The sequence below is a fragment of the Megalobrama amblycephala genome, linkage group LG4, assembly GCF_018812025.1.
Source record: "Megalobrama amblycephala isolate DHTTF-2021 linkage group LG4, ASM1881202v1, whole genome shotgun sequence".
NCBI lineage: Eukaryota > Metazoa > Chordata > Actinopteri > Cypriniformes > Xenocyprididae > Megalobrama > Megalobrama amblycephala.
In genome coordinates this window covers 54,712,437-54,736,894 of record NC_063047.1, presented here as the reverse complement: position 1 = coordinate 54,736,894, position 24,458 = coordinate 54,712,437, and the positions used below count along the sequence as shown (strand labels likewise).

Below are 24,458 nucleotides of genomic sequence, written 5' to 3'. Positions count from 1 at the left end.
CCCTGGCGGCTTGAATCACTCTCTGTCGGTCGCGGAAATTGAGGAATTTCATGATCAGGATTCGCGGGTAATGTTGTGGCTTTGTCGGTGGCTTGCCGATTCTGTGTGCTCTTTCGATGACTACTGGACTCAGAAAGGTAGATGCTCCAAACACATCAGACAGCCACTTTTCCAAGAAGTTTACCGCATCTTTTCCTTCCGCTTTTTCAGGCAAGTTGACTAAACGGAGATTACAGCGACGGTTGTGGTTCTCTAAGTCATCCAAATCGGAGGTGAGCGTTGCAATTTGATGTTCCATAACGTTAACAGTTTTCTGTAACTTTTCCATATTATCCTCGGTCTCGCTAATTCGGTGTTCCGCTTCTGATATTCTGCCACCAAATTCGGAAATGTCATTTTTTATCTCTTGAATAGCATTTAGGACGCCTTCAAATTTTGAAGAGAAAAAGGTTTTCATGTCAGCGATAGCCTTCATTACCTCGTTATCCTCTTCGTTGATCATGCTAACTGCACCCACTAGCTTAGCGCTAGTTTCGTTCCCGTCAGGAGTTTCCTCAGTTTTATCCATGTTTTTCTTTGTGTTTCTTCGATTTGCCATGACGAATCAACAATCTTTGTGGTCACGGCTAAACTCGGATAATACTCAGTCAGCTAAGTGTCTTGAAGAGTTTTAAAACTATAAATCTGGCTGTTTGTGGTAGGAGCGATGAGTCGTACATCTATCTAGCTCGCCGCCATGTTGGATCCCTCATTTAGAGCTTCCTGCTGCTGATTCCAGTCTCTGCTTCTCCCCTGGGCGCTTCAGCAATACTGAAAGAAGCTTTTTTCTCTCTTTTCTCTACTGAAAGAGGATATACGGGTGTGAGTTTGCGTCTTTCTAAAGAGGTAGAGGCCCCTCTGCCCACCCCAGTCTAGCTCCTCTTCTCATGAGATGGCTACTTTGGCTGGTGGCCAGGGTGATCTGAGGGTGACGGTGTGGGCTTCCCTAACGAGACATCCTCCTCGGGCCACACCCCCCTCGCACACATTGCAAGCTGTGGAGCTTCCAGTTGAGTTTGCTGGTCCCTCTCGTCAGGGACCCAGCATCTCATTCGGGGCTCTGGCGGATGACCAAATGTCGATTGCCACATCACAAGGCGGGCTTGTGTCCTCAGGAGATGAGGATTTGGCTGCATTGCCTCCCTCTGGGATGCCAGCGTTGCCCAAGTCTGATCCCGAGCTGACGGCCATGCTTTCCCGGGCAGCTCAGAGCATCGGGCCTGAGTGGAACCCTCGACTGTGTCCCGAGAACTCGAGGCTGGAGCGCTCGATTGTGATGCAGCTGTGTCATGGCACGGCATGGCATGGCATGGCATGGCGATCCCAAGCACCCGTCCAAGGCCTGTCAGTTCTCGTCCAAGCTTGTGGGCAATTTTGGTGGTCCAGGAGCGCCACCTATGGCTAAACTGGCAGACATGAAGGAGTCTGATCGGACGCAGCTCCGCCCCGGTCTCCCAGGCTCTCTTCGGCAACGCAGTCGAGAGTTTTGCCCAGCAATTCTCGGCCGCCCAGAAGCAGTCTGAGGCAATTAACACATTCTGCCCTGGCGGTCTGCTGCTGCCTTCACACCGCCGCCAGCCCAGCCACCTCAGCCTGCTTGTTGCCAAGGGCGCTCCCCTGTGGCCTCCTCCACTCCTGCTCGGCCACAGCAGCAGCCTCCACCCAAGCCACAGTGAGGAGATGGCCGCAGGAAGGCGGCACAGACCGTCTCTGCCCCTCCCAAACATGCCAAGCATCAGGCTAAGCAGCAATCCTGAGATGGGCGACCTGGAGTTAGAGATGTCAGCTTGCCAGGAGATGGTAGTAGGACCACTCCTTCCCTCGGAGGAAGGCCCAGGGGAGAATCTTTTGTTCTCATTTGTTTTGTGTTCCCAAACTTTCAATAAAAGAGCTGTTTCCTCTACCTCCGGGTCTCAAGGTGCTGTGAATAACAGTAGGCGACGTAACACCTCGCTGCTCTCGTCCCCCTCTTCCTTTGCCAGTTACCAGTCAGAGCCTGCCCTGGAATGCTCAGCCTTCTCACACCCCCTCTGCCATTACATGAAATCAGACGAGTGCACGCACTCTGTCCACACTAAGGGTCGCTACGCCTCCCATGTCAGGGCCGTCTCTTCCACCTTGCTGCCCCACTATGGGTATGCCTGTAGTTCCTTTGACCCCGTTGGCTCGGTTTCTGGGGGCCTGATTTGAGCTCCCCAGTCCGTCCCGCTGGCTCATCTGAACAATCAGGCTCAGCTATGCAATTCAGTTCGCCCGGCGTCCCTCCAGGTTCCGGGGTGTTCGTGCTACGATGGTGGGCAAGGATGCCCGTCATGCGAACAGAGGTCACGGCCCTGCTGGCAAAAGGCACGATCGAGCCGACATGAAGTCTTGCTTTTACAGCCCTTCCTTCATAGTACCCAAGAAAACCGGTGGGTTACGACCAATCCTAGACTTGCGTGCCTTGAACAGAGCTCTTCACAGGCTTCTGTTCAAGATGATAATACCCGAACGCATTTTTGAATGTATTGGTCCTATGGATTGGTTTACAGTGATCAACCTGAAGGACGTGTACTTTCATGTCTCCATTCTTCCTCGACACAGACCATTCCTTCAGTTTGTTTTCAAGGGGCAGGCATACCAGTACATGGTTCTCCCATTCAGGTTGTCCCTGTCTCCCCGCGTCTTCATGAAGGTCGCGGAGGAAGCTCTGGCTCCTCTCAGGGAACAAGGTGTCCGTATTCTCAGCTACCTTGACGCCTGGCTGATTCTAGCTCACTCTCACGAACAGTTTCCGCGAGCACAGGGATCTGGTGCTCAGACACCTTGCCCATCTGGGCCTTTGGGTCAACTGGGAAAAGTGCAAACTCTCACCTGTGCAGAGGATCTCTTTTCTCAGTATGGAAATAGACTCGGCCGCCATGTTCACGCAGTTCACTGCTGGACTTCCTGAGTCAATTCGAGGGCAGGAGAGCGGTCCTACTGAAACTGTTTCAGAGGATCCTAGGGCATATGGCATCCGCAGCGACTGTCGTACCGCTTGGTTTGCTTTATATGAGACCTCTTCAGCACTAGCTTCACGGCCGAGCTCCGAGATGGGCATGGCAACACGGCACGCACAGAGTGAAGATCACTCTGGCCTGCCATCAGACCTTCACCCCGTGGTTGGACCTCTCATTTCTATGGGCTGGTATTCTCCTAGGACCAGTTTTCAGGCATGTTGTTGTCTCAACAGTTGCCTCTGCAATGGGCTGGGGTGCCTTGTGCAAGGGTCATGCTGCGTCAGGCTCCTGGACAGGACCCCGACTCCAGTGACATCTCAATTGCCTCAAGTTGCTAGCAGTATGGCTTGCTCTGCACTGCTTCAAGGCCCTGCTGAAGGACAAGCACGTTCTGGTCCGCACAGACAACACTGCGACTGTAGCGTGCATTAACCGTCAAGGTGGTCTATGCTGCAACACATGCAACACTGCATGTTGCAACTCGCTCGCCATCTCCTCCTATAGAGTCAGAAGCATTTGTGCGTGCAGTCTCGCCCTGGGGAATAGAGACTCCATCCCAAGTCAGTTCAGCTGATTTGGGAATGCTTCAGAGATGCTTGTTTTTACAAACTGATGCTGTCGATCAAGCTTGACATGTTGAACCTGGACAGGTTGTAAAAGAACTAGTATAATTAAAAACATACCAGTCACACAGTGATAATGTCACAGACACGCCAGGCTCTACAGTCACTCAGACACAGAGCACGTCATCCCCTGAGTATTAATCACTCACACCTGACACTCATCAGCACCATCATCAGCAGCACTACGTAAGACACAGCAGCACACACAGTCACTGTCAGGTCTCGTTAACGCATACTTACCTTTATGCTTACCTCAAGGACTCCATCGAAGTTACTCACCTGTCTCCAGCGTGTTCTTCATCTCCAAGTGTTCTCCTCGTCTCCTGTGAGTTACTCTGTGTCTGATCTGCCCCAAGTCTGCCAGCTCTCCACGATTCCTGTAATTAGAAGGACAAGTATCAGCTCTACGATCACATCTGCCAAGAACTTCACCTGTCAGCACTCACCTGCACTCTGCTCACTTCTCTGGTTGTTCAGTAAACATCTCTTATATTCCATCAGCGTCTCTGTCTCCTTCTGTATTATAACAGATATAGAGAAATATTTTTTCTATTCCCAACATAAATTCCTTCAAAATCTTTTTTCTACTGTAGACTTTTTTTTTTTCAAACTTTCTTTGAAGTACTTTATTTATGTCAGCTGCATTAAAAGTTAGAGATGCACCAAGAAATGTTGGATGGTACTGACTGAAAATTAGATTTTTGATTAGATATCGATTAGATAATTAAATGCATTTTTACTGATTATTCTCCATAAAACCTCAAAAACCCAATTCATGTACAACAAAAACTTTCTTTAAATTTAAAACAAGCAGAAAACTGCAAAAATCTTTCTCATCCCGCAACCATTTATTCGATGTAAGTCAACTATGAACCATTGGAATAAAATATGCATGCCTATGGCCATCTTTAAAAAAAAAAGAAAAAAAAAAAAAAAAAGAAAAGTTAAATGGAATATATAATGTTCACAAATATAATTAAAAATACAGAAACAAAATTATTTGTCCTATGATTGTTTGACTATAATTTATTAACACAAATAAATTCTCCTAATTCTATTAATTACCTCAAAATCTTTTTCTCACTGTACACTGTAGACTGGTTGTTGTTGTTGTTGTTGTTGTTGTTGTTGTTGTTGTTTTTGTTTTTTCAAACTTTCTTTGAAGTACTTTTTTTTTTTTTTTTTTTTTTTTTTTTTCAAGAAAAATCCTAACAAAAAGACAGCCCTGGAGCTGTTTGTTCAGGATGGAGACAATGAGGAATGAAAACAGGGGGTCAGCCAGACCTTTTAAACAGAGGAATCAGCACTCCGCCACCCTACATCCGCCTCTCCGCATCTCAGGCAAAACAAAAACAGCACTGCTGGGGCCTCGGTCCATCCAGGAGGGGTTGATTCAGAGATGAAGAATGACTTGAGGATACAGAGAAATGTGTTACATAATCCTCCAGGAATAGGGGAAGAGAACAGGGGAAGTGGGGGTCTTTTTCCTCTATTTCTCTCTGCTCCTCTTTCTCACACACCAACATTTACACCTGGCTTGGTCCTCGTAGGATAAATATTTTTAGAAAAAAAACAGATGTCCTTACAGTGCTGCTTCTCAGGAATATTTTATAGCTCAGAGGTTAATTGCTTATAGATCGATGTCCTGGGTATCATTTAATATTTCAGTGCATGACTTTTCATTGCAGACTTTGATATCTTGGCAAATCTGAGTACAGTTTGAGACATTTTTGAGATCTTTTTTAAAACTCTTGACAAGAAAAACAATCCAAAGACACAAGGACACATAACAAATATCCATTTGCCTCTTTATTTAGTCTCTTTACTGTCTAGGAGAAACTATTGAGATATTAAACGGATATAATTTGTAATTTTTCTTTCCTATGGCGCAAAATCAGATTATTCACTTTGATCCAGAAATATCAGGCCAAACAATGCCTGAAAACACAGTACTTCCTCTCCTGCTGCTTTTATCAAGGCAGAGCTCTAACATTCTCAAAATATAACAAAAGTGGCATTCTCAAATAATTCGTCTTCCTACGTGTCTTTCATCACCCCAAGAGTCATTTGATTTATCTGACTTTTACTCCGTTCCTCACCTCCTTATGGCCCAGTGGTGGTCTGAGGATGGTTACTGCTGAGGTGGGGCTCTACTGTGTCAGACAGACAGTAGTTTACTATTTGAGGAGCTCTGACTCTGCAGCTCTAGCTTATTTGTGTCTCTCCTCTGAGCTTTCGTATTCATCATACCAGCTCCCCTTTTACCTCAGCTTTGTTTTACCACTTGTATTTATTGTCCTTTTCCAGCGTAGTCCCACGTAAACAAAGGCTAAGAAAATACAGATGCAGCTAAGCTGCAGATGTTTAATTAAAATGTGCATGACTTTCTTTTGTGGTACACACAAGGAGATGTTTGGCAGAATATTTGCACTGCTAAATACAATGAAAGTCAATAAGGACAGATGCTGGTGAGCACCAAAAAGGACAACAAACACCATAAAAGTACTCCACTTAAAGGGCAGTGTAAGGGACACAGGTCAATTTAGCTCAAAGGGAATTATTCATTTATTTATTTAGGGAATAAAAGAGTCACTTATTTTAGGACAGAGCAAATGAATCGTACAGCGTTCATTTGAACGGGCCATAACTATCAGCTCTGTAGCCGATAGGAATATCCAAACAATATATGAAAACACTGTTTATTAGCAAGGTAACATAGATGGGCAGTTTAAAACATTAAATTCGTAAGCACATAACACAAGACACTTAAATTATAAAATATAAACAAGACTTTATTGATTATTCTAACTCGAAATGATGAAATCCCAAGTTTCTAGCAATATATGTACTTCAAAAGACCTGATGTGAACAAACCGCCTACAGGGGTTCAGGCTGTAGGGTTGCTGAGCGACTAAAGAAACATTATCAGCAAGATGGTAGAAAACTGTACATTTCTTGTCTATAACCACCCACTGCAACTTATACCAACAATGGAAATAAGCACAGTTATAATAGCAAAATATGTGGGAGAGCATTGCTATAGTGTGAAAATATTGTATTGCAATAGGGAGCACATTAATGTTAATACTAAATCAAAACTAGTTAGCACAACATTTGTAATTGAAAGGGTTTAATGACAATATTTGGTTATGGCTACACTTAAAATAGTTACAAAATAGATGTATGAGATGATAAAATCATATACCATTAATCACACTCAGCATGTATGTAAAATGTTACCTGAGAGATAGAGAGAGAGAGTGAAAGAGAAAGGGAGAGAGAGCCAGAGAGTGCTCAAGAAAAGCCAAGAATAAAAAAAAACAGAGCAACAGTTACAATCCTCTTTTATCCCTTCCTTGACCATGTGATTGAAACCCAAATGTGAGACATTCAAATTGACCAATCAAAAGATTAAAGGTGCCCTAGAACCAGTTTTTACAAGATGTAATATAAGTCTAAGGTGTCCCCTGAATGTGTCTGTGAAGTTTCAGCTCAAAATACCCCATAGATTTTTTTAATAAATTTTTTTAACTGCCTATTTTGGGGCATCATTAACTATGCACCGATTCAGGCTGCGGCCCCTTTAAATCACGTGCTCCCTGCCCCCCGATCTCTCGACTATAATACAGTGCATTTACAAAGTTCACACAGCTAATATAACCCTGAAATGAATCTTTACAAGATGTTCATCATGCATACTACATGCATGCGTCGGATCATGTGAGTATAGTTTTTATTTGGATGTTTACATTTGATTCTGAATGAGTTTGATAGTGCTCCGTGGCTAACGGGCTAAAGCTAACATTACACACTGTTGGAGAGATTTATAAAGAATGAAGTTGTGTTTATGCATTATACAGACTGCAAGTGTTTAACAATGAAAATAGCGACGGCTCTTGTCTCCGTGAATATAGTAATAAACGATGGTAACTTTAACCACATTTAACAGTACATTAGCAACATGCTAACAAAACATTTAGAAAGACAATTTACAAATATCACTAAAAATATCATGTAACCATGGATCATGTCAGTTATTATCGCTCCATCTGCCATTTTTCGCTATTGTTCTTGCTTGCTTACCTAGTCTGATGATTCAGCTGTGCACAGATCCAGATGTTAATACTGCCTGCTTTTGTGTAATGCCTTGAACATGGGCTGGCATATGCAAATATTGGGGGCGTACATATTAATGATCCCGACTGTTATGTAACAGTCTGTGTTATGTTGAGATTTGCCTGTTTTTCGGAGGTCTTTTAAACAAATGAGATTTACACAAGAAGGAGGAAACAATGGTGTTTGAGACTCACTGTATGTCATTTCCATGTACTGAACTCTTGTTATTCAACTATACAAAGGTAAATTCAATTTTTGATTCTAGGGCACCTTTAAAACTTCCCCCCACTGTACTAAAAGTGTGACAATTTGTAGACCCCCAATGTACATATATTTTGGCCTACAGGGCTTGATCACTATCATCGCATTTGTGCCTTCCAAATGGTCCTTGTAGCAAGAAAGAGGGGGTTGAAACAGTAAAGCAAATGTCTTTGTTCATTTTAAAATATCTGTTAGATATTTTCAATCTTACAGATTAAATTTTGCAGCAAACAGCGACCGTAAACAAATCCTGTGATCGTTATGAATTGAATTCAAAAATTGCACCTCAAAAAGCTTGACACGAAACATTTTACGGCAGTGATATCAACGCAAAATCACGTACTGTTGAGTAGGTACTACATTTGAATTTAAATGGATTTCACGACCGTTAAAAAAGTATGTTCTATATAGTACGAAGTGAAGTGCCGTGAAGTGAAGTGGAAAACCATTTTCGTGGATTAATAACTTAAATTCTGCTCTGTACCTGATACAAAACTATTATATATCACCAGAGAGGACTGCGACTGCAATACATCTTCATTCGGACTATTATTGGTAGTGCTTTTGACATTTTCTTAATAAAGAAATTATTATGATTAAGTTACAATTTTCTGTCTGTTATGTTTTTTTATAACTACACATTTTTAAGAAATGGTTATGGGTAGGTTTAGAGGTTTGAGTGGATTTAGTGGCTCAAAATATCCTTCTAATGCTATAGTGTTACTAAAATGGTAATTTCCCTAAATATTTACGTCTATTACGTTCATTTTATATTCTCTATAAAATGGTTATGTTTGAGTTTAGGGATAAAACATTTATCTGTAAAATTATATAGATATCTTTATGATTATAAAAGATTTGTGTTTTTGTTGTTGTTGTTGTTGTTGTTTTTGCTGTAAAACTAATATGTTTACGTTTAAATGTTGCCAGTACGTCCATGGTTGTATCTTTCACCATTTATCCAAACATACAAAAAAGTATGTTTTGTGACTGTAAAAGTTATGTATTAATACTTATATATCAATGAGACAATGAGGCTAGTGCCTTAATTGAGGATATAAATTTTACTTTAGAATAGGAATAGAATAGTCAAATTGCCTTTATTAGTACTGTATTAATGGCAGTTTAGCCTTAATTGGCTTATTCTGGTCAATAAACTTGAATATCACTCAATAAGTGCCATAATTAATGTGGATATACCTTTCACTTTGGGGGTCAAATTGTCTTTATAATTACCATCAGTAATTAAACATAATTACTAGCTTATTATTCAGTTAACTTAATAGAATTGCACAGAAATATAATTACATCACTACACAAAAATAATATATGGCTTATTAAGTTGTAGATAATGACTAAAAGGTGTTTACTGTACATTCAGTTAATCATTTGGTTAAAATCAACTAGGTTAAACTTTTTGTTTATTTATAGCATAAATGTGTATCTTTAAAATGTTTAATAATTTGTAAATAATGGCTAATATGCCCTACTATATGTTAAGTTAATCATTAATAACTATTGTGTCCATGCTTAACTAATTGTGAACAAGTAAATCATTAATTACTAGTTTATTTATGCTTAACTAATGGATAATTCAGGACCCTTAAAATATAAAGTTAATCATTAATTACTTGTGTGTTCATTCTTAACTCATGCTTAATTGTGAACAAGTTAATGCTTAATAATGCATTATTCTGGACCCTTAAAATAAAGTGTTACCTTTTTTTCAGTTGATCATAATTTAACTAAACTAAAATGAGGGAACTAAAATGAGGTAAAGGGAATGAATTAATGAGTCGTAGGCACAAATTCTTAAATTGTGGCCACATTATTGATTTTTTTCCCCACAACATGGACTATTTTTTTTGTCCTTTTGTCCAAAACATCTTTTCTTGTGTTCCACAAAAGAATAAAAGTAATTTTGGAATGACATGTGGATGGTAAATGATTAACTTCTGACAGAAACTGATGAACTACTGTACATCTGCAATTTTAGCCAGAAGTCACAATTTAGTGTGCTTACGTATACTGGAGATGGCCATGGAGACTGTGTGCTATTGTTCTTTAAAAGCTTAACTAACAGCAACAGTGCTGGAGAGGATGTGGACCCATCATTGAAAGGACTTTCCATACATGTTGACAGTCCAGCTACAATGTGTGTGTGTGTGCATTTACTATCTCCCACCAGGCAATTAAATGTGTATGAATGTCTTTCAAATGCTTATGAAACGTAAAGTCTATATACATAGTTAATCCCTATATTACAATTCTGTGTTTCAGCGTGTGAGCAGCTGAGATGTTTTATTAGTCTGAAAAACAATGACTCAAAACCAAAAATGTACAATTACACTGTCAAAGACTGCTACCAGACAATTTAGGCTCACCGCTACAAGCTGACATGAGTAAGCTTGCTTTCTATTTTATACCACAGAAGCCCAAAATACATCTGGCTTCGTTACAAACTGAAACGTAAGCTACATCATTGGGCAAATATTGTTTAAACTGATGGAAAACTACCAGCTTGTATTCTCTCTTATTTTCATCCACTCTCCGCCTCGGTCTTTTGAAGAGAGCAAGGGTGATTTCCTGTCACTGGATGCTGTGTTTGCTTTTTGAAGCAGGGTCCCAGTGTACTGATGGAGGCTACTGTTTTTATAACATTTATACCCCTCCTCTCGCTCTTTTTTTCTGCTCTGATGACATTATCCACCCAACCCCCCATCCCTACACACACAGACTGTCCAGGATGTGACTCCGTGCTTCTCTGCCTCTCTCCCAGCATTCCTGCCCTGCACACACAAACACAACCGTGAATGTCTCTTGAAGCCTGTGTAGAATTGTGTAAACTAATGAGTGTTTATTTGGCTGTGTATGTGTGCATAATCATGATCTTAGGGCCACCTGTGATATAAGAGACATGACAGGCATGTGAGGAATGTCAGTCTACATGATTGTGCAGGTCCTTTGTCAGAGGAAGATATCAGAAAATCAGTGGAAGAGCAGAATGCTAAAAGAAGTGCAAAAAAGCAGAGCTGATCTCATCAGCTGCAGGTCGACACAGGCGCAACTTGTTACATGTAATATATGGATAACGTCTTCCTCTGGCATTCCAAAGAAATTAATACATGTGGAAAATATTTTCTCCCTTCTACCACACACTCTGTGTTCTCTGCTGTGTCTCCTCCTATCAGCAACAATTGCAGCCATGTCGCAAAATGGGTTAAGACATGCTTTTTTTGGGACGTTAAATAATGGCGAGCACAAACATTAGTAAATCGCGTTGCGTGATTCATTTAAACTCTCCTCCCATAAATTTTGCGTCTGAAAGGGAAACTCCTACAAATGCATATGCAATAAGGTCAGCCGCAAAAACAACTCAGTCCACATCTTTTCAGCGTTAATTTTGCACTGCGTGTCTTTAGTAAATCCCGACAGTAGTTTTTAACGTCAAAAGAGAGTTTGCTCTGGCACAAGCTTTGTAAATCTGGCCCTTAAATTGACATTCATTTTATTAATATATTATCTGCAAGTACAGTTTATTAAAATGCACATTCAAAACTACAAGTGCACATTCAACACAATTAAGCGCTCTTCTTTTTCACAAGAGATAGTTCACCCCCAGAGATGGGCAGTATTTTAATTCAATGTATGTAGTCAATGTATTTAAAATACGTATTTAATTACTTTTGAGTATTTTGTAATTTGTATTTTCCTTAAAGAAAAAATCAAATGTAATTTGTAATTAAATACTTGAAAGAAAGTATTTTGTATTTAAAATACTAAAAATACGTTCAAATATGTTATTTTATTCTCGCATACAATAACTTTCATCACCAGGCTTAAAGGTAGGGTAGGTCATTTTCGTAGAGGCTAGCAATAGCGAGGATAGCAAAATAAAGTACTACCAGTAAAATTGATAAAAAAAATTTGGAACAAAAAATTATTCAGACACTTTGACCTGTCACCTGACCATGTTTTGCTTAAGTGTTATCTGACATAATTAAGATTCTTTTTTTCTGACACAGTTTAATTCTGAGATAATTTTTTTAAACTATAGTGAATAAACTGAATTAATGAATGAAATGTTCAAGGTGTATGAATACATTTCAGTTTGACTGTATAGCTCTGACCTGTACCACCTGACTGCTGTAGATTTATTTCAGCGTTGATAGTGTTGCCATTGAAACGCATAATTTTGAGTCACGTACCGCTCCTACTATAACGTCACAGGTTGTCATCTCTTATTTATGGTAGTTATTCCATGAGCACAGCATAAGCTTATTGTTTTGGTTCAGAAGGAACTGTAACGGTGCATTCACATGGGGAGTTGGTATCAGCGCTTCATGGAGGACGTGCCTGAAGCTTGGTGCTGACGTGACCATCATAGTGACAACAGCCAATCACATTACTTTCCGGTGTTGCATGAATGCAATTGACTAGCGTCTGCGCTAGGATATTTGCTTACGCGTTGCGTTGCGTTGCGTTGCGTTGGAGCTTGAAAAGTTGAGAAATTTCTGCCACAAGCAAAGCAACCTACAATTCAGTTCAGCAACGCATGACGCCACCCTTTCAAAGTAAATGAGAAGCGTTAATACTGATGCCCCGTGTAAATGCACCATAGAAGGCGGCTGCTATTTCGGTTGATGAGCTTGTGGCCAACATCATTCTTACTTTGCATAGCAAGGTCATAAGCAGGTAAAGAGCTTTTGTGCTCAGTCAAACTGCTTTAAGGTAAATAGTAAAATCTACTATCAGATATTATTCACTGAATGTCTCTATAGGACAGAAGATTAACACAAATGGCTAGAACTTGTGAATTGACTTGCTAGCTAAAGCATGACATGCGCTGTCTAGTGATGTGCGGATGGCCGTTATATTCGTGGGCGCTGCAGATAATCCATGGAAGGGTAGGTCAAGTAATAAAAAATTAACATTGATTAATTGTGGGTGAAAACACAGTCGTGTCTTAAATTAATGTAATCATAAGTATATTTGGTCTGTGCATTCGTTCTTAAAGTGACATCAGCCTAGTAAACCTGCTGCTGTCTATCATTAATGTTAATCAAGCAACAAAAGAAAAAGACAAAATCATTTAATGCTCCTGACTGAACAACTTTAGTATCTTTATAAGGATCATCAATCTATATTTAATTGTTACAGTGAGCACTTCAAATGATTGCATGCAAATTTGTTTGTATTTTTGTATTTTCTAATTACAAATTACTTGTATTTTATTAAATACATTTTTTACATCAGTATTTTGTATTTTATTTAAATACATTTGATGTGTAAGTATTTGTAATTTGTAACTAAATACTTTTTGATGTATTTGTGCCCATATCTGTTCACCCCAAAAATCACAATTCTGTCATCATTTATTCACCCTAATGTTGTTCCAAACTGAATTACCTTCTTCCATCAAACATAAAAGATTTCCAGGCTGTTCTTTATCATACAACAAAGGTAGAGGCTGCAGGATTCAAAAAGGATATAAAAGCACCATAAAAAGTAGTCCATATGTAGTGTCTCTGATGCCATACAATAACTTTGTGTAACAGACAATTTATTTGCTGATAATTTTTACCTTAAATACTTTCAAATCATTTGCGCTTGCACTCTTTGAAACATGACACATCACAAGGTTTGACAGGTCAGTGACGTCAAACATTATTGGCTTCCGCACGTCTCATGTCATGTCTAATGTATTTTGAATGTTTTGAATTGAACACAAGGCCAAAATAAATGTGGAACTATGGGAACTATCGCAGAAGGGAAGGTCTTTAGTAAATAACTGTTTCTCACAAATCTATTGTACACTGTAAAAAAAACAAAAGTTTTAGAAGTGTTTTCTCAACTTGTTTTTGTAGGAGATTTTTGAGTTTTTGTTCTATAAACTGAATACAATAAGTTGAGAAAACTCAAACATCTGCTGAAGTTTGTTGCCTTTAAACTTTTACGTTTTCTCAACATTTGATTTTTTTACAGTGTACTGTATGACTTCAAAATAATTTAAATATAGCACACAAGTAATTTTCATTGTGCTTTTTGTCCTTTTTGGAGCTTGACAGCCACTGGTCATTGTCTATTTTGGTTCCATGGAAAAGAGCAGCTTAGACATTCTTTAAAATGTAATGCATGCTGGGAACAACATGAGGGTGAGTAATTGATGACAGAATTCCCTTTAAAATTGATTCAGTAAGTTTACTGGTATTCCATATTATTATTTTCTTTTTCTTTTTATCTTATGCTACATTCATTTCCATCTGTATATTCAACATAAACACAAGACTTTTTAGGCTGGACACCTCAAACACACCTAATTAAAAATGTCAGGACATGTCCACTTAGCCAGCACGTAGCACAGATGGTGGGATTCTTCACATGGCTCCATCCTCACTGTCCCTCTGTGGGTGACATCCTTACTGAAGAACTTCTGACCTGCTGGAGAAATGGTTAATGAACTTCTCCTCCTCTCTTCAACTCAGCCCCAATGGCCCAGCTGAGGATGGAGCTTCCTTCAGGGTCTCCTTTCAATTCTAACATCTGATTCCAAATCAAAAGATGTTTGTGAAGTGTTGGGTCTCTGAGGGCCCAGTAGGGGCTGAGCCCAAGAGGGCCGCCTCTGGCCCTTTGCCCTGTTCCCAAACTCAGACCTTTCACAGACTTACATGCACTCGTACAAAGAAGAATGTCTGCACTGGGACATACAGGAAGTGGCAGGAAGTCCGGTGAAGGACAATAAGATAATAGTCTAGAGTGTGTGAGGTCCATCTTAACATTTTCATTACTGTAATAACAGTTCTCTTCCTTCTATGTCCTACACTATTTAAATTCTTCAAAAGAATTTAAATATAGCACACAAGTCATATGGTGCTGTCTGGCTTAAAGGGCTGCAAAAGTCAGGAAGTTTTAGCCAATATAGAATCTTTACTCACATTTTCTGTACTTTTTTTTTTTTTGTTTTGTTTTTTTGAAAATTCTGTGGATTTGGATTTAAACATGGTTAAAAGCTGAGTACTACACTAAATTAAAGTGATAGTTCACCCTAAAATGACAATTCTCACCCTCATGTTGTGCCAGACCCATAATACTTTCATGTTTCATAATTTTTATCACCTATCACCTATCATCTTTGGAACAAAAATATGGTTTTATAATCTCTCATCATTTTTGTCCATCCATTGAAAGTCCACGCAACCAAAATTTTCCTGCGAAGCTCAAACGTGCTTGTGTGGCACGTGAGAACAATCTTCACTGGTTCTCACACATCAAGCAAGCACATTTGAGCGTCCATATTTGATGAGCTATGTATGTGTGTTGATCAATGTTTATATGTGAATAAAAGCCTAAATTAAATCAGTTCATCTTATAATGTGAAAATGTTGGTTTGGATTTTTTAATGGATGGACTAAAATTATAAAATGATATTAAAACTATCTTAATTTGTGTCCTGAAGTTGAACAAAGTCATACAGGTTTGAAACAGCATGAGTAAATGATGACTGATTTTCATTTTGGGGTGAATTACCCCCATAAATTATAAATAAAATATTTAATACTAAGCAGGGGATGTGTAAAACTTTATAAATGACAGGCTTTCCGATTCTGTAGTATTCTGCATAATGTTTTGGAGAGTTCTGTCTGACAATATAGAAAACAGTCATGGATAATTATTGTCAAAGATCATTATGATAAACTTAAAACTAGTTAACTGCATGAGTGTTCAGTGTCACACTGCCCAGAAACACATTCCCAATCGAAAATAAATATATCCAGTACTTGTTTCAAAACTGCTCCAGTGACCAATCACCTAAATCAAGTGATTTCACTTGATTCTTTTTTTGATTCATGCAAATCAATAATAACTAAGAATTTGAGAGAAGACTTTACAGCAAAGATTTTGCAGAAGAACTGCTATGTACTGATATACAGGATATCTCTGGTGAGCTCTGAGAACGTATTCGGTTACTAACGTAACCTTGGTACTGCGTATGGGGGAAAAGCTCCTTTTTCCTCCTCACTGAATCCTTTTTCAATAGCGCAGTGTAACTGCACGTCTATTGATTCAAAGAAAGAAACTTTTTGAACCAATGATGGCGCGGCGTAGTCGCACGAGCCTATGGCGAAACAGCGCGCCAACGAGCCTGCCAAACGGGCGTGGCTATAGCTATATAAGCAGGCGTTTCGCCATAGAACTCAGTTAACTTCGACTAAAGCGACGACACTGAGCCGCATATGTCGTGGCATGGCATAAAACGCAGTACTCGTTCCTGTATCTCAGGGAACCGAGGTTACGTTAGTAACCGAGTACGTTCCCTTTCGATACATTCACTCATACTGCGTATGGGGAACGAATACAATCACGCCGTGCCACGGCAGGGAACGACAAAAAACATATCTTGGGTGCCTAGGGGCCCAGCAGATACGTGAGGGGCCAGGGGCCGTCAAACCCTTATGTTACACTGGAGAGGGAAAGAATTCCCTGACAGAGATGCGATGACGGAGCTTGAGCGAGGCCGTCATGTCACACCAAGAGGACCCGAGCATGCAAGGTCGGGACATCCAAGTTGTAGAACCTGACAAAAGTGAACGGCGAGGACCAGCTGGCCGCCTCACAGATGTCTTTGAGTGAAACACCACTAGACCACGCCCATGAAGAGGCCATACCTCTAGTGGAGTGTGTTTTACTCTTATGGGGCAATTCAGGCCCATAGAGAAGTAACAGAGTGATCGCGTCAACTATCCAACGCGAGAAGCGTTGCTTTGAGACCGGAGCCCCCTTGGTGCGGCCGCCAAAGCAGACAAAGAGCTGCCTAAACGGCTCAGACCGCTCAACATAGGTCCTCAATGCCCTGACGGGGCGGAGCAGTCCCATCTCTCGCTCGTCCGAGGAAGGAGGTAGCGCTGAGAGGGAAATGACCTGTGCTCTGAACGGAGTCGAGAGCACTTAGGAACGTAAACCATGACTGGGTTTCAGAACGACTTTGGAGTCGTTGGGCCTGAACTCAAGGCATGCAGGGCTCACGAAGAGGGCCTGCAGGTCGCCAACGCGCTTCACTGATGCTAACGCTAGTAGCAGAGCAGTTTTGAGCGTCAAGGGCCGAAGGTCAGCTGACCGCAGCGGTTCAAAGGAAGACCTTTGAGGGCTGCAAGGACTGCAGAAAGGTCCCAGGTGGGAACGGTGAGTGGTCGAGGGGGATTCATCCACCTAGCACCTCTCAGGAAACGCACAATAAGACCTTTTCTTCCCACTGTCTGGCCAGCACTGAGAGCGTGGAACGCTCCAATGGCTGCTACATACACCTTAACACTCTGAGGTCTGAAAACGCGCCGGCGCGTTTTGCAGGTTTTTTTTCACATTGCAGCAAAACAGACTTAAAATACTCCGTCATTTTTTGTCATAGAGACATAAGTAATATATCAATTGAAACTATAGAATATCTTCATTTATTTGTATACACTCAGAGTAAAAACACAATGTTGTGCTTTTTGTAAAATAAAGAAAACTAACATGATGCGTGATTTCTCCTCTCCCTCTGAACGAAGTCCAATCTGATAGTTCTCAGAAAATGAACTGTAACTTAGTGAATACTAATCACAGAAAAGTTAAACTTATGTCTAAAAAAACATTAAGATGTCAGGTTTTAAATCATTTAAGTCAAATCGAAAACAAACCTTCTGTGTTTATGTAATCTGTATGAAAAGAGAGCCATGTCAGAAGTCCGTGATTCAGCTCATTATCTGCTAATGCGGCCACGCCCACGGAGCCAGCGCTATTCAGACGCAAATTCAGAGGCAATACATGCATTCATCGTCTCAATCGTGTATTTATTGTCTTGAAAAGTGTTTATCTGGATGTAAAAGTCATGGTTAGGGAGTTCTAGAAAACATGCAGTTAGTTCCTGTTTTCTTTTCTTCTACAGATGAATTTTAGATGAGTTTTTGTTTCTTTAGCGCCCTCCGGCTGCAGTATGAATTGGAAACTCCATTCATGGAATAGCCTCTTCTTCTTTTAGATGAATTTGTGGACTAAAAATGCACAGAGAGCGCCCTCCGACTTCAAGGATGAATTGAAAACACCAGCGCTCATAGTAATGACAATGAATATTAAATAAATATAACTTCTCTGTATAGAAAATTGACATAAGCATATGAGAATCCAATATTTCTCCAAATGTGCATGCTTTTAAACTAAAAGCCTATATTCAGACTCTTTGCATCACAGAAATACATTATATTTTAAAGTATAATATAAAACCATTACTTTATATTGTAATAATATTTTTCTGTATGTTTCATATATCATGATGAGCTTGATACATCACAGAAGGTTTTTTTCACAGCCTACCTGACTGAAATGCCTCATTAATATGCAAGTCATTTCAGCTCATTACTATCCAATTATTTTGTCTTCTCAGGTGAGAATGGCCCATTTTTCAGTGGTGATTCACGCCTCCATGCATACTGTGTTTCTTGGCAAAAAGTGTCTTACAGAAACTAAATCAATATATTGTTTTATATGAAGGAGTAGGCAGCATAATTTTTACATAATTTTGAAGCAAAAACTCTAGTCTACAACCTCCAATACCCAAAAGTCTTGTGAACACAGATTTAATATACTTATTTTGGCCTTATTTCAGTGACTTAAGTTTTTTGTTTTTTCAGTAACCACGCATAAACATTATTCCTTCAAAAACACAAACATGTACATACATGTTCCTCACATATTATTGTAGCCTAGTTTGTGCTGAATACAGTGTAATGACACTTTTGTCATTTATATGTTTATGAACAACTGAAAAAAGCACAAATGTCAGAGCATGTCAAAACTTCTCCAGGCCCCAAATCAGCCTCAGACTCCAGAGGGTTAAGCATAGCGGGCATGAGACCCTTATCCAGCCGCTCTTGGAGAAAAGACAGTATCAGAGATACGTCACTCTCCACGGGGTCAACATTGCGTGCTAAACACCAGTCAATGAAGACCAACCATTTCTGGGCACGATTGGGGAAAAGGCGTAAAGGAGGAGCCTGGCCAGTTGTGGGCCAGCGCATCCATCTCCTTTAAGAAGTTGGGCAGTGAGAGTTGTCTTCCGAGGCGAAGAGGTCGACCTCTGCCTTCCCGAAGACCTCCCAGATCCTGCGAACCGTCTGGGGGTGGAGCGTCCACTCGTCCAAGGGGACATTGCTCTGAGATGGCATATCTGCTCCCAGGTTCGAATTTCCAGGTATGTGCGTCGCCCTGAGCGACCGCAGCCTGGGTGCTGCCCATTCAAGGAGGCGCTTCACCAGAGCGCATAAGTGGCTGGACAATAGGCCCCCTTGATGATTTATGTAAGACACCATCGTCATGCTGTCCGACCGGACTAAAAGTGGTGTCCTTCCAGGAGCATCTGGAAAGAGAGAAGGGCTCGTTCTACTGCCAGCATCTCGAGGCAGTTGATATGGAGATGGCTTTCCTCGTGAGACCACGAGCCGAAGGCCGGTTTGCCATCGCATACAGCTCCCCAACCCAGGTTGGAGGCGTCTGTTGAGAGCACCGTCCTTCTGGACACCACCTGCAGGGGAACTCCACAGCTGAACCAGCTGGGGTTCATCCAAGGTTTCAGGGCTGTGATACAGGCCTGATTAACCTTGACAAAAAAGTGTGAGGTGGAACCCTGAGTTTCAACCAGTATTGCAGAGGTCGCGCTCCATAGGAGCTGGGCGGGGTCAAGACAATAGACACTAGAGCACATGGCACAAGGAAACACATCACAAGCCATGTGCTCACACTAAACATGACAAAAACAAGCACATGACCAGTGAAAACAAAAATCACAAGACGTGCTCACACAAAACGAGACATGAAGACACAACTATGAGATCTCATAAGCTGTGTGTTTACACAAAACATAGCACAAACATGCAGCCAGTGAGCACACTCACAGACTGCGTGTTCATACAAAACACGACATAATAGCTTGCTGCAGATGTAAACAAACTGCGTGCTACACAGAACATGACAACACACGCGGACAGAGCGCACGGCCCGAGTGAACTCAAAACCGAGTGCTCACAACAGGACAGAGCGCACAAGAATGAGCGAATGTTCATTCAGTGTGCACACAAGAGACGAACACCACGCTCCGAACACCACACTCCGCACACAAGACAACTCACAAGGACAGAAGAGCATACAGCTTGAGTGAACTCGTAACCATATGCTCAATATGATGAGATGAGACAAGAGTCAGAGCTCTGTCACAAAACCAAGAAATAAACTAGACAGAAGTGACAAAACCCTGACACTACCCCCAGCAGAAAACCAGGGTGGGCCAGGGAGGAGCTGGAGGAACAGACCAGGGAGGCTCCAGCTAATCAGGAACCCCAGCAGAAAACCAGGTCTGGAGTCCTGGCTGAGGGCCAGGGAGGAGCCGGAGGAACAGACCAGGGGGGCTCCAGCAGGTCTGGAATCCTGGCTGAAGGCCAGTTTGGTGCTGGAGGGACAGACCAGGTGGGTTCCAGCAGGTCTGGAGTCCTGGCTGAGGGCTGGGGCGATGCTGGTGGGACAGACCAGGTGGGCTCTGGCGGATCTAGAGTCCTGGCTGAGGGCCAGGGCAATGCAGAAAGCTTGGGTGGAGCCAACAAGGCAGGCAGAAAGGACAGAGCCAACACGGCAGGCTGGTCAGTCTTGGGCAAGACAGGCACCACGGTGAGGAAGGGGAACCCCACAAAGATGACTATACCAAGTGAGGCACGGCCAATGTAGTGGACACTGGGCAGACAAGTCTCTGTGGCTGTAGCTGTAGCTGACTCTGGGATGGTCTCTGTGGCTGTAGCTGTAGCTGACTCTGGGACGGTCTCTGTGGCTGTAGCTGACTCTGGGGACTTCAGGGCTGGAGCTGAGGAAACCAGGAAGGATGTGTGTGTGGCCCAGACACACAGTAGGGCGGAGCCATAGCAGGAGAAAGTGCCGGGCTCCGGGTCGGCCTCTGGGCTGGCAGTAGGCTGCTCTGGGACGGCCTCTGGGACAGCAGCAGACTGCTCTGGGATGGCAGTGAGCTCAGGCTGGCAGACTGGTCCGTGGTCAGAAGAACCTGAGTACATTTTCCAGGCATGCAGGACAGCCAAAACATAAAAGGCAAAGACAGCCCTTTTGGCCATGACAGGACTGACAGGGAGAGCATGCGGCTCTATTACCTCTGGGACCACTGGACTAGGGAACTCTGGGATGGCCTCTGGGCCTACAGCGGGCTCTTGAATGGCCTCCGGGCCTACAGCAGGCTCTGGGAAGGCCTCTGGGCCTTGAAAGATGGAGGAAGACTTTTTCCTCCTCTTCCTCCATTTGTGAGGGTGAGGCAGTGGCATTAAGATTACCTCCTCTAAGTGCATTACAGCTTCTTCTGCTGCCTCTAGGGGTGCTGCAATGTCTTCAGCCATCTCAGCGAAGGCTGCAGATAGGAATGAGCCGGGGCCGTTCTTCCTTCTCCGTCTCTGCGAACGGGTCATCATAGAGCTGGGGCTTCCACTGACTGCAGGTGGAAGTGGAAAACAGTCAGTGGAGTGGGACTCCGCTTGAGGTGGGGGTTCAGGTTCCCCACGATCAAAGACGTGGTACACAAAGTCCCAGAACCCAATATTCCCCAGCTTCTCCATCTCCCACAGGCTGAGAGGCTGATCGAGGCAGTTGTTTACAACCTCCTTAATATCAGCCTCACTGTAGTCCAAATGGTCTATTTCAATTAGCAGATCACAGGCAAAGTCCCACACGTCAGCCCCCCTGCTGATGAAAGTAGCAAGAGTTGAGATGTTGGATCAACAGCTGGCGGGTGGAAAGTCTAGTAGTGGGAGATGAAAAAAGGAAGATACCCATTCTCTGCGGAGTCTTCTTGTGGCTGGTTCGTTCTGTCAGGTTTTGGTGTTGAAGGGAAGAGAGTCAAGACACAATATGCAGGATAATGGGCTTTTATTTAATAATAAAAATAAAATAAAACAAAAACTACCCCAAGAGGGAAAACAAGACTTGACTTGACTTGAGAAAACCACACATGAGGGAATATAAACCAGCACAGGACTGCAAACACAAGGAGAATAAATAGGAGAGCAAACAAGGCAGGTAATGAGGGAGGACAGGTGGGGCAAATGAACCAATAATCAGGTAACAAGATGGGTGGGGTCAAGATAATAGACACGAGAGCACGTGGCATAAGGAAATGCATAACAAGACATGTGCTCACATCAAACATGACAAAAACACAAGCACATGGCCATTGAAAACAAATCAGAAGACACATGCTCACACAAAACGAGACATGAACACGCAACTATGAGATCTTATAAGCTGCATGTTCACACAAAATATAACACAAACACGCAGCCAGTGAGCACACTCACAGACTGCGTGTTCACACAAAACATGACATAATAACACGCGTACAGTGGGGACTGAAAGTTTGGGAACCCCTTTCAGAATCTGTGAAAATGTGAAAATTTTTAACAATACAAGAGAGATCATACAAAATGCATGTTATTTTTTGTTTAGTACTGTCCTGAGTAAGATATTTTACATAAAAGATGTTTACATATAGTCCACAAGACAAAACAATAGCTGAATTTATTAAAATAACCCCGTTCAAAAGTTTGGGAACCCCTGGATCTTAATATTGTGTGTGGTTACCTGGATTATCCATGACTGTTTTTATGTTTTGTGATGGTTGTTCATGAGTCTCTTGTTTGTTCTGAGCAGTTAAACTAAGCTCTGTTCTTCAGAAAAATTCTCCAGGTCCTGCATATTCTTCAGTTTTCCAGCATCTTTTGCATATTTGAACCCTTTCCAGCAGTTTCTGTATGATTTTGAGATTCATCTTTTCACGCTGAGGACAATTGAGGGACTCAAACACAACTGTTAAAAAAAAGGTTTAAACGTTCACTGATGCTCCAGAAGGAAACACGATGCAATAAGATCTGGGGGGGTGAAAACTTTTCAACAGGATGAAGATGTCCACATTTTTCTTATTTTGTTAAAATATATATATATATATATTTTTTTTTTCATTTAGTACTGCCTATCAGAAGCAACAGAAGATACTTGCGTGTTTCCCAGAAAAAAAATTAAGTACAATTTATCTTTATCTTCAAATTCAAAAAGTTTTTACCCCCCGGCTCTTAATGCATCGCGTTTCCTTCTGGAGCATTAGTGAATGTTTGCAGCTTTTTTAACAGTTGTGTTTGAGTCCCTCAGTTGTCCTCAGTGTGTAAAGATGGATCTCAAAATCATACAGTCACTGCTGGAAAGGGTTCAAATATGCAAATCCCTCATTGAACGCATTTAAGTTGAAGAAGCAGTCGTCAGTAAAATGACGGGAACACACAGCAAGTTCGGGTTTCAAGTTTTCCCTGGCATCTGCGTGCGCAATAAGTGGGTGGGCAATATGCTAATGTTTCGTTGTGACGTCAAAACGAAACGGCTTAAGATTCGTTTTACAAAAGACTCGTTTAATTGATTCAGAGTCAACTCTTACTTTTGAGAGACAATAACTTTATATACGGTGTATTTTCAGATTTAAAACTTTGCAGGATGTTTTCATTCACTTAGAGCTATGTTGCACACTACATGAAAGGTAATTTTCAAAAATCCATAATAGCACTTTAATTGAAGCACAAACATACACTAGCACAAAGAGATTGGAGATCGCGCTACACATACAAAGAAACATTTTTGTTTCTATGCATACACATAAACTTGTTATTGACAGTGGCCCGTGACTTTTATTAATAAAACAGCTTCGCAACTGAATCGTTACATTATATTTCTCAGCAACGAATGGGTAACATCGCTGTTTTTGAAGTAATTAAACTCACATCTTCACTGCAAAGATGGCGGTAATTCACACTCACTTTATTCTTTCTGATGAACACAATCGAAGTTATATTAATAAATATCCTGACGCATTTGATTTCCCGGTAGATTGCCTATGTGGAGGAGTTTTCTGAGCTCTCTTGTTTGGTGGGCTGGCCAGATGCTCCTCTTAATGTGTGTTTTCTGATGGGCCTGGATAAGGATATGATTCACTATAGGGAACCGCCGGTTCCCTCCACATACCTCTCCAACGAATCTGCCCATTCCTGCCTGCCTGTATTTCCCCGAGGACGCAAATGAGCTTCCAACACTAAAGCACTAAAGTCTGCCTTCCTTCCAGCTACTACTGCTAATGCCACTCCAGAGCCTTGTCACAAGATGGCCGCCGCCACTACAAAGCCTCGTTGCAAGATGGCCGCCGGCATTTCAGAGCCCTCGTTCAAGATGGCCGCCGACATGCCTGAGCCCTCAGTCAAGATGGCCGCTGCCACGCCTGAGCCCTCAATCAAGATGGGTGCCGCCACACCTGAGCCCTCAGCCGTAGGGCATCCTGAAGCTCCCGACCCGCCATGGCTCACCTCCCTCAGTTGTCCGGTCTCGT

At 41.8% G+C, this 24,458-nt stretch overlaps 1 protein-coding gene across 10 annotated transcripts in view; it reads left to right on the top strand.

The window, feature by feature from the left end:
* The window catches only part of specc1 (sperm antigen with calponin homology and coiled-coil domains 1), a 228,311-nt gene that overhangs the window by 184,347 nt on the left and 19,506 nt on the right, over window positions 1–24,458 (top strand). The window contains exon 13 of one of the 10 annotated variants that reach the window (XM_048190069.1): window positions 4,845–5,204. The exons of the other annotated variants lie outside the window; for them this stretch is intronic. Coding sequence (XP_048046026.1) covers window positions 4,845–4,907 — 63 coding nt within the window. The 3' untranslated portion in view covers window positions 4,908–5,204. Of the gene's footprint in view, window positions 1–4,844; window positions 5,205–24,458 lie in introns of those variants that run through there. 10 annotated transcript variants of the gene reach the window in all.